Here is a 19,486-nt window from a genome sequence, read left to right as displayed (position 1 = left end):
TCTCTACTACTCACACTCTACTACTCACTCTACTACTCTCTCCTACTCACTCTCTGCTACTCTCTCTACTACTCTCTCTCTACTCTCTATTACTCATCCTCTACTCTCTACCTCTCTACCTTTCTCTACCTCTCTCTCTACTACTCTCTACCTCTACCTCTCTACCTCTACGTCTCTACCTCTACACCTCTACCTCGCTACCTCTCTCTACCTCTCTCTACACGCACACATATGCACATCTATGCATTTATATATGTATGTGTATATATATATATATATACATACATATATAAACATATATATAATCTGCATATCTATATAAATACAAATATAAATGCATGCATACATATACTCTATATATCTATATATATTTATATAGATATATAGATATATATAGATTCACTGAAAAAACCATAGGTTTCACACATGTTATAGTTAGCTGGACATTTTACTGATAAAAAACCAATGAAATTCCCCTGTTATAGCTAGTGCAGGCAACTATAACTCACGCGACCGCAATCCTCTGCTGATGCTAATACTGTATTTAGACACTTATTTGCCCATGTCTTCTTCCATTAAATTTTAGCTATACATATATTACAAATATTTTTTTTTCATAAAGACACATATGTCATCAGCAGAGGATTGCGGTCGCGTTAGTTATAGTTGCCTGCACTAACTATAACGGGGTAATTTCATTGGTTTTTTATCAGTAAAATGTCCAGCTAACTATAACATGTGTGAAACCTATGTTTTTTTCAGTGAATTTGCAAGGTTTTTAAAATGCTAATTCCTAACTATAACGTGTGTGAAACCTATGGTTTTTTCAGTGAATTTGTACGTTTTTTTAAATGCTAAGTTACTTTACGCCATTCGTGGCGTGCGCGCCCACTTAACGCAGTTCGTACCGTGCGCGCAGTGAATTTGCAAGGTGAATTTGCAAGGTTTTTTAGATGCTAATTCCTAACTATAACGTGTGTGAAACCTATGGTTTTTTCAGTGAATATATATATATATATTCCAACACTCTTCAGGACACACCCCACGATCTGAGGGCTTAGAAGAAAGCAGCGCAGCCAGGCACCAGCGAATTATAAGTAGTCATTATTTAAATTTCTCTTCCACCAACAGTGCAAGGAAGAGACCTACGCGTTTCGGCCGGAGCCTTCAACAAGATCTTATTCATATATATTCCCTCAAAATTCAGATAGCACAGTGTTATCATCAATGACATCTTTTCAGATGCTGCAGTGATGTTATCAATGATGTCATAGAACATGTCATGAGTGATGTAATATGGAAAGTCATTAGCAGTGCAAGTTATAATAACTTTAGGTCACAAGTTATAGTTACTTGAGATAACTATGACTGGTGTATTTCAGTTGTTTTTGTTGTTTGTTTAAAACGATAATCCTATCAAGCAATAATCAAAATATGAGAGGCAATATATTTTTGGTCAAAGCAAATGGAGACGGATGTCATGCTATGCTCTTGATTGCCAAAACGATAAACTACATCTCCTTTCTAGAGTAACTGGGCATTACGCTCTAGATCACTGGCTTGGGACCAAAGTTTGAAAAATGGTCTGACCAGGATAATGATGTTTCTACAATAGCAGGAAAAATAACAAGCAGAAATCTAAAAAAATTGCAGTTAGAATTAGGATAAAACATTCCAAATGACCTTGAAGCTGGCTAAGCAGAGTGTGCAAAGCTCACCCTCTTTCCTTAGTCAAGGACAACACTACATTTTTAAGAAGGAAATTAAAATGATCAATTTGAGCCATTCTTATGGAAATAAATGTTATCCATATTCCGTTGTCAACTTACCATTACTGGTTTCATTTCTATCTTTGCCAGCACTTTTTACTCGCAGTCTTCTCATGTTACTTCTCTCTGCTGAAGCATCCTGTGGTGGATGTGGTTGAATGGTAGGCTGATCTTTTGATTCATTGAGCAGCAAAAACAAACAAAATCACGGTTAATCTTTATCCCACATCTCTTAAACATCTCTTAAAATGTATAGCGAAAACAATATACCTATGCCAAGACACCTCACTCTAAAGCACAAACTACTATTAATGGAAATGTGAATAATGCCATACATTATTTTAAAAAAAACACACAAAATGTCCCTTAACCTCAGTTTAAGGCACATTATGGTTATGTTATAAACCCTAAAAAATTATGATAATCCTTGTAATGGTTAGCTCAAGAACCCTAACCTCCAGTCCCTCTGTAAAGCACTGACAAAGACCTTACACAACATCACAGAGGGCAAAGCAAGTGGCTTACATGATATCACAGATGGAGAACAACATTTATTTAACATTATATGGAGATGAATGTCTGCTGCAATTTGACTGACGTTATGAACAGCCAGACTCACATGAGGGAAAGTAAAAGGCTGTAGTCAGTGTCACTGAAAACCATACAGATATGAATGCCTATTGAAGTTTGTAAGAAATTGGGCTACTGGATGAGGGGGAGGGGTGAAAACCTTTAAAGCCAGCAACCACAATCCCTGTGAGGGTGAAGTGACAATAAAACTCCAAATTAACCTGTGGTTAACCCTCTGGTAGTCTTAACTTAGAGGTAATGTATAAAGTATTTATGCAGCATTTCAAACAGTAATAAAGTGAAAACACAATACGGCTATAATCCCACACCAATTTAGAAAAATGGAGTACACTTTCATAAATAAAACAAGACCAAAACAACCAAAATCCAATCAGCAGAACCGGAGATATGCAGTTTTAAAGATTCCACTGAAAATAGTGCCAAGGAGCTCAAAGCGCCGACTGTGGTTATTTGGTCTCACCCGATCAGGTCAAAGTCACAAGTTCAGGACTACCACGATAGAGTGGAAATCAGCTACAGGGAACCACTTAGACCCACTGAACAGAGTACCTTAATCCTGGTTGCGGACAGATACGGAGTCATGCACTGAGGATGTACCGCACAGCAGAGATGATGCAATGTCCTTGCGTGGAGATGCATCGCACTGTCGTGGTTCCAATGGGCTGCATTGGGCGAGGCGATGTCCTTGCGTGAAGATGCGTCACGCATCAGCACTTCTGATGGGCTAAGATGGCTATGCAGAGTCCTTGCGTCAGAAAAGTTTGCGCAACAGAGGCAATGTGTTGATTTCAAGGCTGATGCATCAAGCAGCAGAGGTGATGTGCCGGTTATGCAGGAGATGTGCCACTCCGTGGAGGAGATATGTCGGTTCTGCAGAATCCACAGATGAGCTGGCACAGCACATTCAGGCCCACTTCCAAGGGTCCATGACTGGGGTGGCACCGCTTGGGAGGGCAGGACTCACAGATGGCAGAGTCCAGGTGCTGGGTCCAAGGTTACTGAAAGCCAGTCTGTTCCTAAGGCTTCTGATCAGGAGGCCAGTTAATTAGCCCTTGGAGCCACTCTGGGGTCCTGAGGTTAGAGATGCAAGTCCAGTCCTTCTCACCCAGGCAGACAAGACAGCAGCAGAGCAGCAGTCCTTCGGAGCAGCAGTCCAGCATAGTGGCCGTTCTTTCAACAGCACAGCAGTCTTTCGTCCTGGCCGAGTTCACAGGTCCAGAAGTGCACTGAAGAGTTGGGTCTAAGGGTCTAATATTTATACGTGGTGCCCACTTTGAACTAGAGGAACCTTCCAGAGGTTTCCATCCCACTGAGGTGTTAGGCATCCCCTTCCTCCCTGTCCTGGCCCCAGTTTGTTTGCGTTCACAAAAGACCAGTCTCAAACCCATTGTGAGAGTGCTCAGGCAGAGCTTTTGTGATGTGCATGTTTGGTAGATGACAATTTCTTCCCTTCGTTAACTGAGAATGCCCTTCCTGCTAATACCCACCTTCCCTTTGTCTCACTGTCTGGGAGCAATACACAAGGACTAACTGGCAGCTACACCTGGTCATGCAACCCAGGATCAGGCTCAGGCTGCAGGCACCAAAAGGTTGATCTAAGCCCTCTTAGTTTAGCTGTGGGAGCATGGCCCCTATGCTATGCTCTCAGGCATCTGTCTGCATAATGAATTCCCAAGAGAAATCAGGAGTCCTGAGCATTGATACTGTGCACATGAGCTTCTTCATGTAGTCAAAAGCATTCTGGATCACCTCCATTTAGAGCACCTGTCTGGGCTTTTTTTGGGCGGTCAGTGATGTCCAGGGGCAGCAATAGTGCCATACCACTAGATATATCTCCTGTAATTCTAGATGAGGCACGGGAAGGCCCTCACCTCTGTATGGACTTGGGGGTTCCCAAGCCCGAATGGTTTGGATTTTGGCCTGGAGGGGCTGCACTTTGCCTCCTCCCACTTGGTGTCCCAAGTGGACTACTGAAAGATGCCCTATCTGGCACTTACTGGCATTGATAGTCAGGCCTGCTCTCTGCAGAGCCTGAAGAACTTCCCTAAGGAGGCACAGGTGGCCCTCCCAGCTAGAACTGAAGACTGCAATGTTGTCTAGGTAGGTAGCACTGAAGTTCTTCAATCCAGCCAGTGCCTGGTTGAGGAACCTCTGGAGGGTGGCAGGGGTGTTCTTCAACGCCAAGGGCATCACCTAGAGCTGGAGGGCTTTCTGGGGTACAGAACACTGACCTCTCTTTGGCCCCCTCAGTTAGGTCAATCTGCCAGTATCCAGACATTAAGCCAGACCCATTGAGGAACTTAGCAGCCCCTAACCAATCAATGAGATCATCATCTCTGGGGATGGGGTGTGAGTTAGTTTTAATGACTGCATTAAGTCCCCGGTAATAGGTAGAAACTAAGTTCAGGGGTGGTACCTGGAGGGGCAGCCTTCGGGACCAACACAACTGGGCAAGACCAAAGACAATTTGAGGGCTGAGGATGTCTCCAAAATGCTGAAGCTTGGGGTCCCAAGCTTCAGCATTTTGGAGACTTCCTCCTTTATACTAGCTCTCACCTTGTCAGCTAGCCTTTAGATTTTACTCTTCACAGGCCTACTGTCCTCAGTATCAATATCATGGTGTGAGAAATTGGCCTGACATATGCTGTCCACTAGTTATAGTGGGCACCTTGTATCAGTCCAAACAACCCCATATGGTGATAGGTTAAAGACAACCTTTATTGAAAGCTATCCTAGTGGTAGCTATGGAGAGTAGCCTTCAGGCTAAGTCTTGAAGGAATGTAAAGCAGTTTGTTTTACCAGTCTATAATCTCTTGAAGAATCAAATGAAAGGACAACCACACCAGGTATATATTTAAAATATATGTATTTAAGATAAAACACACCCCTCTAGTCTCTTTATGAGACTGGAGTTCGAAGTACTTAAGTTCCAAGTCAGTATTCAACAGTAAAAGCACAAATACACGTTTGGGCCCTAGAGAGTGCTCCCGCCCAGACCCAATACACATCTGCCTGTCTGGGGAGGTGGATACACCTCCCTGGGACAGGAAACCTATTGTCCAGGCCTCCCCTGCCGGAGTTTCGGTCAGCAGCAGGAGGCCAGACCTGTGTATGTGGCAGTGGCATCCATTTTGTGATGCCAGGGCTCTAGAAAGTCTTTACCGGGTTAGACCAGTGTGAACATGTCTCTCCCTCCAGAAGGGTGGAATGCCGCGGGGGGGATGTATTCCAAAGCGTTTGGCACCAAAGACGACATGGTTCCATGCAGCCAGTCCAGAGTTAGCATTTACCGCAAGGTTATAATGAACTTAAAAGTATATGGTCAGGCTGCACCACAAACAGCATCAGAGGAGGTACTCCGAACACTGCAGAGGGGCTCTGCTCATGCAGGGGCACCCTCGCACATAAAAACCAAGCACTCTGCCTTCAGGATTGTTAATGCCTGCTATAGGAGTGACTTATAGGTTTTATATGTGTGTGCAATGGTAGTGATATAGGTAGCCTATACCACAGTAAGGGGTGCAAGCACCACCTTACCCAGGCTGCAGTAGCAGACCTGTGGTGTCATTTTGGAGTGTTTCCCAGGGGTGGCATAATACATGCTTCATCCCCTGGTAGGCCTCTGAGGTACCTATGCCCTAGGTACATAGTATACCATATACTAGGGGCTTATGAGGCACCCCAGAATCCAATTAGAAATGTACCTAATGTACATGGAAACCCTTTTAGAGAGGAAGCAGCTAGGCTGGGGTCATGATTAGCAGGGGCACAGCCAGACTAAGGTCGAAAAACAGTGAAACACCAGCAGAAAGTGGGGGTACCCATGTGAAGCAGATCCTACTCTCCTACACATGGTTACACCATGTAGTGAGTCCTAGGGTAAGGGAGGATAGAGAGGCAAACTGCCCCAACAACTAGCGGCGGTCCCTCTCTTGGTCTAGGGTCAGGGTAGGGGAGAGGCGGACACCTTCCATTGGCCCCATCCTGCTCCTTGGAAGAGAGGAGTTTGGGGAGAGGTTTATTTTCCTCCTCCACTCCATCATCCATGACCAGGAGCATGGTTGCCTTGGACCTCTCAAAGTGGGGTTTGAGGTGATTGACATGCAAAACTCTGAAAGGGTTCATGGGAGTCTTGAGGTCCATCAGGTAGGTGACCTCACTCTTGCATTCTGTCACCTCATAAGGCTCCGACCAGCAGTCTTGTAGGTCTCTGAGCTCCACAGGTTCCATCTACCAGACTTTTTGGCTACGCTGAAACTCAGCAAGAGTGGCCTACTGGTCATAACACCATTTCATAACCTCCTGCCTGGCTTGTACATTCTCTTTAGCCTTCTTCTAGAAGTGCTTAATCTGGATGCAGAGTGCCAGCATGTAGATCACCACATCCTGGGGACTCTCCTGGGAGCTTGCTCTCAACCCTCCTTTAACAGACTGAAAGGCCCTTACACAGGGTGGCTGTACGGAAGCTCAAAAATGCTAAACCAAACCTCCTTCTGTGGTACCTCCTTGTATGCAAACAACAGGCAAGGCAAGAGGACGTCCCACTTCCGCATCAAGGGCTCGGATGGTCCCATGATCATGCCTTTCAGAGTCTTGTTGAACCTCTCAACCAGCCCGTTAGTATGGGAATGGTAGGAAAACATATAGGTTACTCTACACTCCTTCTGCATGGACTTCATGTTCGCAGACATGAAGTTGGTACCCTGGTTACCTCTTGAGAAACACCACTTGTGAAATATCCCCATCAATGCCCTGGCCACTGCGGTCACAGTTACTGTCCTCAGAAGAATTGCCTTCAGGTACCGGGTGGCAGGGGGTTCCAAGATCAGGATGAACCCGTTGCCTAGAGCTGTCTTTGGGTCCAGAGGCCAACAATTGTGATGCCCACCCTTTCAAAGGGGGTGGGAATTACAGTAAATGGCTTAAGGGGAGCCTAGTTCCCCCCTGCTTTACCACTGACCTGGCAGGTAGGGCATAACTTGCACAACGCATCCAAGGGCATCATCATTTGGGGCCAATAAAAGTGGGTGACAAGCCTTTCAAAGGCCTTGTCCTACCCTAGATGACCTGCCAGGGCAACATTATGAGCCAGCTCCAGTAGAAAAGCCCTTTAGCACTCGATGACCACCAACACACAGGTTGCACCATGCTTAGGAACGTTAAGCTCACTATACACAAGATCATTCTCCCAATAGATTGGATGATCAAGCAAGGTGTCGTCAGCTGCCTGGGCCGCAGCCTGCTGCCATAGGCCCTCAAGAGTAAGTACCTCCAGCTGCGCTCTATAGCGCTCTCTTCCCTGGTGGGACACCATTACTTCTGCCAGTTGGCCAGTTCAGGTAAATTTCCAGGGGCTGTAATGACCTCCCCTGTAGGTCCCGGGATCACCCTCAGGCTCAGCTTTATCCTGGACCACGGGCGTTTCAAGAGCGGGTTTCCTGCACCCTTTGCCCTTACTCTTTTTGGCAGGCATCTGGGCCATTCTTCCAGGCTCCTGGTGTTCTTGACTACCTTCTCAGACAGCCATGGACCATGTGGTCAGGCACCCCCCTCAGGCAGCCGTAACATTTCCAGGTGAGACCTGAGCTCCACCTCTTTCCAGATGGTATGTGTACTCTAGGTCATTGCCAAGCAGACAATCCACATGTATGGATGGAGAAACAACTTCTCTCAAGGAACCTGGGACCCACTCCACCCAAAGGGAACCAGAGCCACTGGCTAGTGACTCTCATGGCTGTCAAGAAGAATAACCTGGTGGAATGCAATAGGGACTACCTACCCTGAGGTCACCAGATGACATCTGACAGTTGTCATACAGGCCCCAGTGTCTCTCAAAGCCTCCAGTTTCTGCCCATTGATGGTATCCACTGTCTATATTTCTTAGTATTACTAGGCACGTGAGCCTTTGGTACATCTCTCTGTCACCCAGGGACACTAGGGTAACCTATGCACTGCCCCCCCCCACTATCTGGGGTAATCTCCTACCCAAGCACTACATTAGCCAGAAGTGGTGTCTGCCCATCAGTGGGGGCTGTGGCTGCTTAGGAAACTTGGAATCCCCTTTGAAATGCCCAACCTGTTGGCACTCAAAGCACCATAGAGGGTGCCTTCCCTAAGGACTTGTTATCAGGGAACCATTTTTCCTGCTCAGGTGGGGGTTTGGAGTCCTGGCCTGTGGAACTATTTTTGGGACCTTTAGAGAACTCCTTGTTTTCAGCTTTTACTCTACCTCCTGCTTCTGGTCGGGAGCCTGTCCACCCTTGTGGTGAACCCCCCAGATACCTTATTGTGGACCCTGGGGCTGAGCCAGTGGTCCGCCTCCCTAGCAAGCTCCATGGGTGAGGGAGCTTTCTATCACTCAGGTGTTGGTACAGAAATGCAAAACAATGACTTAACATGTGCACTCTAGCCCCTGGTAATCCTTTACTTCACTGCCCTTCACCCACTCATCCACTGCTTTGCAAAATGAATCTACACAATCCACCAAAGACTGATGGGCCAGCTACTGTCTGTCGGTAAACCTGTGCCTATATTTTTCAGGGGTGAGACATGGCATGGAAAGTGTTTCCTTCATTGGTGCATACCTCGTCCTATCCCCCTTCTCTTGGGCCAGTAGGGTGTCCCTACCATCAATAGGGATATGTTTCCGGAAGCTAGCCCCCAATCGTCTTCAGGAATCGTATGCATCCACAAAGATACCTCATAAGCTTCAAACCACTTGTCAATATCGTCCCCTACAACATTGTTAGGCACCAGCCTTTTAGGAATTTGGCCCCTCTTTGTAGGTATGCTACCACCAACATTGCTGGACTCTGCCTGCCTTGCCTTGATGGCCAGCTACTAAAGACTCAGTTTGTGAGCCAGCAACATTTTTCCCTCCTCCATGGCCAGTTTATCCTTCTCTAAGAACCTCTCAGGCTTCTTTTCCTCTATATTGAGTTTGGCCATCTCCACCGTAAACTCCCTTAATGACTTCCTGTCCGCCAGCTCCTCTGGGGACAGGCTTCAAGAAGACACACTGCTCTTTTCAGTGACAGGGAGCTCCAACTCAGGAGACAAGTCATCCCCCACAGCAGACTGTTGCCTCTAAGGACTGGTATCAAGGTCCTCTCCTTGTCTTTCCATTTCATCATCTACTTCTGTTGCTACAACCAGCGATTGGTGGACTTCGCCCAGGCTCTAAGTGCCTCTGGAGCTACATTTTCCTGGTGTTGCTCTTGGCTGGAAGTCCCCTCTCCTTGCAGAACTCCTTGAGCATGGGTGGGTGGAACTCACAGAGTTTCACTATGCAAAATTCTGCGGCGTCATAGAGAAACTCTGCCAGATTCCGTGGAATCCCGCCAACTGGAGGAAAATATGCAGCTTGTGCTGCTCGCACTACAATTTAGCATTGGTACTGTGAGGAGCACAGCAAATCAACATGAACGGCAACATTCTTTGTGCAAGAGCACATGGCCATTCAAGTTGATTTTGCTGCCACTCGAGTAGAAAATCTACTTGAGCGGCAGCAAATCTACTCAAACGGCAGCCCTCTGACTGTGACTGCTTGCAAACACTGGTGACCGCCCATGTTAGAAAATCGCGCTAGTGTATGCCAAATCTCTCTCACATATTCTAGAGCCTTGCAGAAAACAAATTCCGTAAGGCGGTGACTGGCAGAATTTGACCATATCTCTGCATTAAAAAGTTAAGTGCAGTGGCCAAAATTCACCAATTCCACTGGTGTAACAAAACATTCCACCCACCCCTATCCGTGAACTGGGCCACAGTGTAAGCCTCCGTGTTGGCTGCTCAAACTCCATCTGTGCAGGTGTAGTTTCAGGCACAACTGTCAAGTAAAATGAGATGGAATTTGAAAAAAAGGAAAAATGCCTATCACGGAGAAATTTAAAAGTCAAATTGGTCTTCTATCATTTATCTGGGATTTTCAGTGCAACACAAAATCACTGTTATGGCACTGCCCAAACACAGGTCCTAATCCTCACCAACGCAAGAAATTGTGTTACTGGTTCTTTCTTCCTTCTCAAGCAGCAATCACACTCCTTGTCAGGGTGAAGTGACAAGCAAACCCCAAATTAACCAGTGGTCAACCCTCTGTTAGCTTGGCACAGAGCAGTCAGGATTAACTTAGAGGTAATATGTAAAGTACTTATGCAGCATTTAAAAAACACAACATAAGTAGAATCCCACACCAATTTAGAAAATAGAATACATTTTACTAAATAAAACTAGTCCAAAATGACAAAATTCTAATCAGTAGAACTGGAAATATGCAAGTTTAAAAATGTCATTGATAATAGCGCTAAAAATCACAAAGCGCCAACATTGTTTATCTGGTCTTGCTGGCCCGGACAAAGTCGCATGTTCAGGCTGTGGAGTGCGAGCCAGCTAAAAGGACCCACTTAGCCCGCTGAACACAGTACCTTAATCCTAGTTGCAATGATCTGCAGAGTCCGTCTTTGAGGATGTCTTTACTATTCCTTTCGAATTGAGTCCGCCAGTAACAATTCGAAAGAAATCTTTTCCATTGTTCAGAGCTTTATGGCCCCTAAAGCTATGGCTACGAAACTTCCTGTCTCTGCATCTTGGTGCGACAAGCTCTCGGATTTTTTTATCTCCAAAATTCGGACTATCCAGGCGACTTTCACCTCTAAGGAGAGACCTTCGGTGGTTTGCGCCGCTCCGTTGGCTCCATTCTCGTTGTTTTCGCCGGTGACTCTGTCTGATTCCCTCAAATTACTTCAGTCCTTAAAGTCTGGGTCTCCGTCTGACCCTTGTCCGGCCAGGCTCTTGGCCTCTATGGCCGAGACAGTCAATTCGGAGGTTAATACTCTTTTCAACTTGTCCTTTACTGAAGCTTTAGTTCCTCAGGAATGGAAACAAGCGAAAGTCATTCCACTCCTAAAAAAACCTACTCTCGATGCCGGCAATCCCGCCAACTATAGACCAATCTCTCTTCTGCCTTGTCTGGCCAAAATATGTGAAAAGGTAGCAAACAAACAACTGTCTGCTTTTGTTGAGAATGAAAGTCTTCTCCATCCGGCTCAATCGGGCTTTAGAGCCTCTTATAGTACTGAGTCTGCCTTAGTCGAGATGTCGGAGGCGATCCGCGATTGTTTGGATGCTGGGGGGCACGCTGCCCTCATCCTTTTAGACCTGTCGGCGGCCTTTGACACCGTCCCCCACGCTTTGCTTCTATCTCGGCTTGCTGCTATTGGTATTTCTGGTTTGGCCTGGAAGTGGCTTGATTCTTTTCTTACCCTCCGGTCACAACAGGTTTGGCTCCCGCCATTTGCTTCTTCTCCCCAGCCTGTTTCCACAGGAGTTCCCCAAGGCTCTTCGTTAAGCCCCCTGCTTTTTAATATCTACATCACGCCTCTGGTTCAACTGGCAGAGGATTGTGGGGCCAGGGTGGTGGCATACGCGGACGACACTCAGCTCCTGTTCACGTGGGATAGATCTGATTTTGCTACCCACAGAGTACAGAGCTGTCTTGCTGCCGTCTTTCATTGGCTCTCTGCGGCCCAACTAAAGTGTAATGAGGAAAAGACGGAAATTCTACTCTTTGGCACTTTTCCACCTCACTTTAGGGACTCTCTTTGGCCCTCAGCTTTCCCCCGACCCTCCTGCTCGGGTCTTCCTGTAAAAAATTTGGGGATCTGGTTCGACGAGCAGCTGTCTTTTATGACTCAAATAAAAAAACTCACTGGCTGCTGCTTCGGTATTCTCAGATCCTTAAAAAGATTTTTACCTCTGCTTCCCAGATCAGCTAAGGAGACTGTGGTCCGGGCGCTTATTCTCTCCCGCCTCGACTATGCTAATGGTCTGTATGCCGGTCTGCCGGACTACCTGCTAAGGAAACTGCAGGTGATTCAGAATGCCGCAGCCCGGCTGGTGGTGAACCTTCCCAGCAGAGCCTCCATTTCTTCCTCACTTCGCACACTGCACTGGCTCCCTGTCAGGAAACGCCTTGAATTTAAAGCGTTGGTTCTTGCGCATCGTGCTCTCCATGATGGAGGCCCTTCCTATCTCAAAAAACGCTTCTCTTTCTACCAACCATCTAGGACTCTGAGATCTTCGTCTCAGTTGCTGGCCTCCATCCCCACGTTCCGCCTTCAACGCATGGGGGGCAGATCGCTTACGGTCAATGCCTCCAGGCTGTGGAATGCATTGCCTTTATCTTTGCGTGCTATTCAGGATGATCGCCTGTTCAGGAAACATCTTAAGACCCATCTCTTCTAATCTGTGTTTTGTCTACTGCTCTCTTAGCTCGCGCCGGGACACTCTTATGAGTAGCTGAGCACGCTATAAATCTCAGTAACATAACATAACATATTGCGCAGCAGAGGTAATGGGATGTCTGGATGAGGAGATGCTTCACATCATCAGAGGTTCGCGGGAGTTGCAAAGTGTGATGTAATGTCCTTGCGTGGAGATACGTCGCACAGCGGCGGTTCGGATTGGCTGCATTGGGCGAGGCAATATCCTTGCGTAGAGATGCAGTGTGTAGCACCTGTTCCGATGGGCTGGGATGGCAATGCGAAGTTCTTATGTCAGGAAAGTCCATGCAGCATAGGCAAATTGTTGGTTACAAGGGTGATGCGCTGAGCAGCAGAGACAATGCGCCGGTTCTGCGGGAGATGTGTTGCGCTGCATATAACATGCGCTGGTTCTGCTAAACCCACAGATGGACTGACAAAGCACCTTCAGGCTCACTTCCAAAGGTCCATGACTGGGGTGGCACCTCATGGGAGGGCAGGACTCACAGATGGCAAAGTCTAGGTTCTTGGTTCAAGGTTGTTTGAAGCCTGTTCTGTTCCTGAGACTTTTGAGTAGGAGGCCTGCAAACTAGCCCTTGGAGTCACTCTAGGGGCCTGGGTTTAGAGATGCAGGTACAATCCTTCTCACGTGGGCAAGAGGGCAGCACTCCAGCAGAGTGGTAGTGCTTTCAGCAGCACATCAGTCCCTTTTCCTGGAAGAGTCCACAGGTCCAGAGGTGTACTAAAGAGTTGGGTCCATTGGTATATACCTGATGCTCACATTGAAGTAGAGGAAGCTACTAGAGGTTTTCATCCCCTCCTGAGATGTCTGGCATCCCCTTCTTCCTTGTCCTGGCCCCAGCCTGTCTGGCGTCATAAAAGGCCAGCATCAAACCCTTTGTGTGAGTGCTCAGGCAGAGCCTTAGTGATGTGCAATTATGGTAGGTGACAGTACCTCCCCCCCTCGTTAACTCAGAGTGGCCCATCCTGTAAACACCTAGCTTTCCTTTGTTTCACTGTCTTGGAGCAATACACAAAGACCAACTGCCAGCTACACCCCACAATGTGACCCAAGATCAAGCTGTAGGCACCAAATGGTTAGGACACACAAATGCCAACTTTCTTAAAGTGGCATTATCAGTGTTGTGATTGAAAATCCAACTTTACTATTAAAGAGGACTTTTAATTGCAATGCTTTATATACCTAACTTGACTTGTCTACCTGCTACCAATTGGAAGTTGCATCCATTAAATGTAATAAGTTACCTCCAGTATTGTTTATGGGAGAGGCAGGACTTACAATAGTGAAAAATTAACTTAAGAGTTTTTCAGGACATGCAAAACATATAAGTACACAACCTACTTTTTAAATAAACTGCACCCAGCCCTCTGAGCGGTTCAGGGCCTACCCTAGGGATGACCTGTATGTATTAAAAAGGGAGGTTTGGGCCCGGCAAAGGTTTATTTTGTTAGATCGACATGGCAGTATCAGGACATGCAAAACATATAAGTACACAACCTACTTTTTAAATACACTGCACCCAGCCCTCTGAGCGGTTCAGGGCCTACCCTAGGGATGACCTGTATGTATTAAAAAGGGACGTTTGGGCTCGGCAAAGGTTTATTTTGTTAGATCGACTTGGCAGTTTCTAAAACTGCACACAGAGACTGTAATGGCAGGCCTGAGACATGTTTAAAGGGCGACTTAAGTGGGTGCCAAAATTGGTGCTGCAGGCCCACTAGTGGTACAAAAGGGGGTGGTGATGGACGGAGCATCAGAACCAATCAAACACTCACACTCAGTCAACAGATCCGGGTTTGATCCATCACCGTTCTTTAGCCCACTCTGCCACCCCAGTTCAGACATGGCCATATGCAAATCAGTCTGACCCTGTGCCTCATGGGAACAGTCCAGCCCCAACTGCCCACTAGTAGCATTTAATTGACAGGATTGGGTACATGGAGTACCACTTCACTAGGGTCTTACAAGCATTTGCCAATTGGGTATAAGCCAACTCTCCCATGTTTTAAGGAGAGAGAACAGATACATTAACAATAGTTAACAGTGATAAAGTACACAGAGTCGTTAAGTCAACAAAAATAAAGTCAGCAAAACAGGATGATCGCAGGCAAAAAGTTAGAGGAAAACCACACCAAGGATGCCAAGTCTATAACAGATCAATTGGCAACTCACAAATGTCTCCACTGACGTGAAAAGCAGTTAAAAGGCTACAGTACTGTTGCCACTGTCAAGATCCCAACATGTTCAATAAATCTACACAAGAGGTGCCACAGTTATATTGTTAGACCAGTCATACTTAGGATGGTTTTCCCCCAAACATTTTGCCTGCTTACCTCCTTTTTTTGCTGTATCTTTTTGTTGGCTTTAGAACTCTGAGCACTTTACCACTGCTGACCAGTGCTAAAGTCCATGTGCTGCTCCTCTAAACCTGGTGATATTGGTGTATATTAAATTGACATCTTTTGTTTACTTGTAAGTTCATTGTAACTTGGTATAACACACCCAGGGACTGTAACCTAGACGCTACTTGTGGGCCTGCAGCATTGATTGTGCCACCCATGTAAGTAGCCTTTCAAACCTGTCTCAGGCCTGCCATTGCAAGGCCTGGGTGTGCAGTTTTCAGCCACTTCGACTTGTTAGTTAGAACCCCTTGCCAAGCCTTAAAGTCCTCTTTTATTACATACAAGTCACCCCTAAGGTAGGCACTAGAAAGCCCTAATGGCAGGGTGTTGTGTGTGTAAAAGGAGGACATGTACTTTTAAGTAGGGGTGGTCAGTAAACTCTGCAGCACCGGGGACGTTCACAAAGTTTTGAATCTCGGTGCTGCACTTGCACCACTGAGTTTGAAAAAAACTGTGCCCCCCACCGCGTGGCGGTGTTTACCATAGCCCACCCTCACAGCTGATGTACTATTAAAGCAATATTCAGAAATATTTGGGCAGTAGCGCAATTAAATCAACTATGGCAGCCGTTTGACTAGTTGTCCACAGGATTTATTACCATAGCTCTCTGGGGAGCGCAGAGAGGCTCTTCCAGGCTGCGCCCATCCCTGCAACTGGGCTCTGGTCAGCTGGGACAAAGAAGCTACTCCCCCACTGTGTCTTGCTGCTGTCACTGTGAAGTGGGTTTTGATAGATGGTTGTGTGCAGCTTCCTCTTATGTTTATCTGGTTCTTCTGACTCAGTAGCATGGGCTTCTGTGATACGGATAGTCTGCGAGCATGGCATGGAGAACTTCAACCATGGTGAGTGTGGCCAGGCTAGTGCATGGGGGCTGAACCCATGCCCCGCGGTGGCACTGTGGGCCTACGCTGTGTTACTCATGGGCGCAGGAGTGGGGCTTTTGCTTTTGTACACATCTCATGGCTGCTGTGCATGCAGAGCTATTGCTCATCTCCAACTAAACAATTCTGCCAGCAAATTCAGTTGAGCATTTCGGTGGTGTCAATGCACACATATACGATTCTCTTGATTCTTTGCATTGTGGGAATAAAGATGTTCTCCTACCCTCTCATATGCATTGTGGGGACAATCGTGACGAGTTTCTGGGACAGTTTTGTATACAGTCAGCAAGTGCTCCATTTAGTCTGAGTATTCTTCTGGTTTAAGAGAGTTTTTTGCAGTCTGGGACTTGTAGTTTCGTGGTTTGGCATTATAAATAATGCTATATGCGTCCTGCCAGGCAATCTCCTGTTAATAAAAAAAAGCAAACTCCTTGCACTAGAGGTAGAGGACCAGACATGATACACTGCTATGACAGCCATCCTAGTCAGTACGTTTGGACTGACCCTGAGAGATATAGGCAGCCAAAAGATCTCATCATAAACATAGGTGGCTTCCCTGGATTATGCCAGCAAGGCACTGAAGTTCTGGGTGAAGGGTGGCATGGTTAATGGTTATTCAGGGCTGTACAACTTAATTTTAAAAGAGCACATGCTTGATATTTGTTTATCAGAGCTGTGCCAACACGTGATTGACTCCAAGAAACCTGCAGAGGAGGCGAATATCTGGGTCAGCACCGAGTGACCAAATCGGCATCTGAGGGAACTCCCAAAAATGTGGTCAGGGTTCCTGCAAGAAGGAGGGGTGGGATAAAAAGACAGTTGCTCTAAAGGCTCCCAAAACAACTCTCTCACAGGGGAAAGGGTCTGGGTCTCAAACCCAATCTGGCCACCAGAAGAAAAATGGTCCCGCTTCGCACCTGAGGCCAGTATCGTCTTGTGCTGCTTGTCACCCCCGGCGGGGTAGAAACCAGGGACTGCTGCCGCTGCCACTGCCTTGTGCTCGAGAAAGAGCTTCGCACGGGACTCCATTGTCCAGGAGTCCGTGCGTGAGCACACCTGCGTGGAGGTCCGCCTTCCTGCCCACAACCCTCCAACCCCTCAAAACAGCTCGCGGAACCCGCTGACGCGGGTCCCGCTTCGCACCTGAGGCCAGTATCGTCTTGTGCTGCTTGTCACCCCCGGAGGGGTAGAAACCAGGGACTGCTGCCGCTGCCACTGCCTTGTGCTCGAGAAAGAGCTTCGCACGGGACTCCATTGTCCAGGAGTCCGTGCGTGAGCACACCTGCGTGGAGGTCCGCCTTCCTGCCCACAACCCTCCAACCCCTCAAAACCGCTCGCGGAACCCGCTGACGCGGGTCCCGCTTCGCACCTGAGGCCAGTATCGTCTTGTGCTGCTTGTCACCCCCGGAGGGGTAGAAACCAGGGACTGCTGCCGCTGCCACTGCCACTGCCTTGTGCTCGAGAAAGAGCCTCGCACGGGACTCCATTGTCCAGGAGTCCGTGCATGAGCACACCTGCGTTGAGGTCCGCCTTCCTGCCCACAACCCTCCAACCCCTCAAAACAGCTCGCGGAACCCGCTGACGCGGGTCCCGCTTCGCACCTGAGGCCAGTATCGTCTTGTGCTGCTTGTCACCCCCGGAGGGGTAGAAACCAGGGACTGCTGCCGCTGCCACTGCCTTGTGCTCGAGAAAGAGCCTCGCACGGGACTCCATTGTCCAGGAGTCCGTGCGTGAGCACACCTGCGTGGAGGTCCGCCTTCCTGCCCACAACCATCCAACCCCTCAAAACAGCTCGCGGAACCCGCTGACGCGGGTCCCGCTTCGCACCTGAGGCCAGTATCATCTTGTGCTGCTTGTCACCCCCGGAGGGGTAGAAACCAGGGACTGCTGCCGCTGCCACTGCCTTGTGCTCGAGAAAGAGCCTCGCACGGGACTCCATTGTCCAGGAGTCCGTGCGTGAGCACACCTGCGTGGAGGTTCGCCTTCCTGCCCACAACCCTTGACTATTGGTTCCCGCTCATATAAAAACATCCATTCTTCGCAGAGCGGGACGCGCCGCGGGACGCCCAGGACGAAGCCCGGACAAAGGGCGGACAGTCTGTGACAGTCCGGGACAGGAGGGGGTAGGAGGGGGCCATTATTTGGCTTTACATTGTTTGCTGTTAACCTGCTTAATTGGTTGTGTGATCCGCCGTAACGTAACTGTCATGTGGGTGGGGCAGTGAGTCATATAGTGGTATAACATGAAGTGATTATTTGTGCTGGGCAGCCATATATAGCACAGGTTTAGGTTGTTGATTGTTGTGGTGTTAATCTGTTTTTGATTATTGGTACTGGCCCAGCCCGGCATATCAATGCCTAAAGCCAAATCAGCGGCTGTATTGACCACTATGGATAACTATTTGGTAAAGATGGTGGATAAAATCAACCAGGAAAGGAGGAAGTCCTTAGGACGACCGGGGCCTCAAAGCCTGTGCCCTTCCTCTCCTATTGGATCAGCCTCCCAGTCAATTTCCAACCTTGATGTTAGTGTTTCTACAAATCCAATGGACAGTCCCATTTTTGTTGAAACTAATGATACCATAAGTGAGGCAATTGTTATTTCTGGGCCGACCAATGAAGTAGAATCCGATGCAGAAACTTTTACTGACCCAATAGTTCCAAACGTGCAGGCTCCGAGGCCACAAAGATTAATACGTTCATGCAGGAATAATAGCAAGATCAGTCAGCCCAAACGAGGGGGGAACCGCCCCACTAAAAGAATTGACCCCTTATTGCCTAATACTCAGCGGGACCAAATAAAGATACTGGATGGTCCCACGATCAGTTTGGACAATGAGCAACTTGATTTTTTGCTTAATGCTATCGAGGCCAAGCTTGATCTACTTGTTAAACCCCTATTGACCAAACTCGCTACTATTTCTGACGAAGTAGTCAGACTGGGAGGTCTAGTGGATACATTCTTAAATGCCGCAAAGGGAGTAAATACCGTCGATAAAGATCTTGGACCTGCCGAGGTACCCTTTAACTCTCCTAACTTAGTTCTAACGACGGCCGTGTGCAGTAATTTTAGCTCTGGGAATGATTGTGAAGTAATTCCTGCTGTCTCCAATCCTCTCCCGCAGTTGCCGGCCCAAACTAAACCATCCTTTAGCTCAGTACTAAGGAAGCAGGTGGGTCCCAATGTAAATCTTAGCAGTTCTAGTAGCCCCCAGCCGGATTTACCACCGTCCTGTGCACCTTTTGTAGCAGTTTTAACCAATGTTCCCCCTTTAAGAGCGTCTGGAAGCAACCACGGCTCTGATGAATCGCATTCATCTTTAAAGAACAAAACCGTGGATTGGCTTCATAGGCAGTGTGGTTTCCCCGTAGCACTCTCAGGGGATATCCTAAGCACTAGAAGAACCAATTGGGTGGGGAAATCCCGCAAGACTTGTGGAGGGGATTGTATTGTTATCAACTTTCGAAATCCACAACTTACCTCCACGGTGTTGATTAAAGCTGCATCTCTTCCTATACGAGATGAAGGAATTTCTCTACGTCCCCTGGGGTTCTTCTATAG

The 19,486-nt window shown here is 47.5% G+C and overlaps 1 protein-coding gene across 5 annotated transcripts in view; it reads right to left on the bottom strand.

The window, feature by feature from the left end:
• Positions 1–19,486, bottom strand: part of CFAP20DC (CFAP20 domain containing) — a 1,691,586-nt gene that overhangs the window by 890,258 nt on the left and 781,842 nt on the right. For all 5 annotated transcript variants that reach the window (XM_085624732.1, XM_085624734.1, XM_085624733.1 and 2 more), the window contains exon 11: positions 1,830–1,940. In XM_085624732.1, coding sequence (XP_085480858.1) covers positions 1,830–1,940 — 111 coding nt within the window. The remainder of the gene's footprint in view (positions 1–1,829; positions 1,941–19,486) is intronic.

The sequence above is a fragment of the Triturus cristatus genome, chromosome 9 (assembly GCF_964204655.1).
Source record: "Triturus cristatus chromosome 9, aTriCri1.1, whole genome shotgun sequence".
Classification (NCBI taxonomy): Eukaryota; Metazoa; Chordata; class Amphibia; order Caudata; family Salamandridae; genus Triturus; species Triturus cristatus.
The sequence above is the reverse complement of the archived record's forward strand: the minus strand, read 5'-3'. Positions and strand labels throughout refer to the sequence as shown.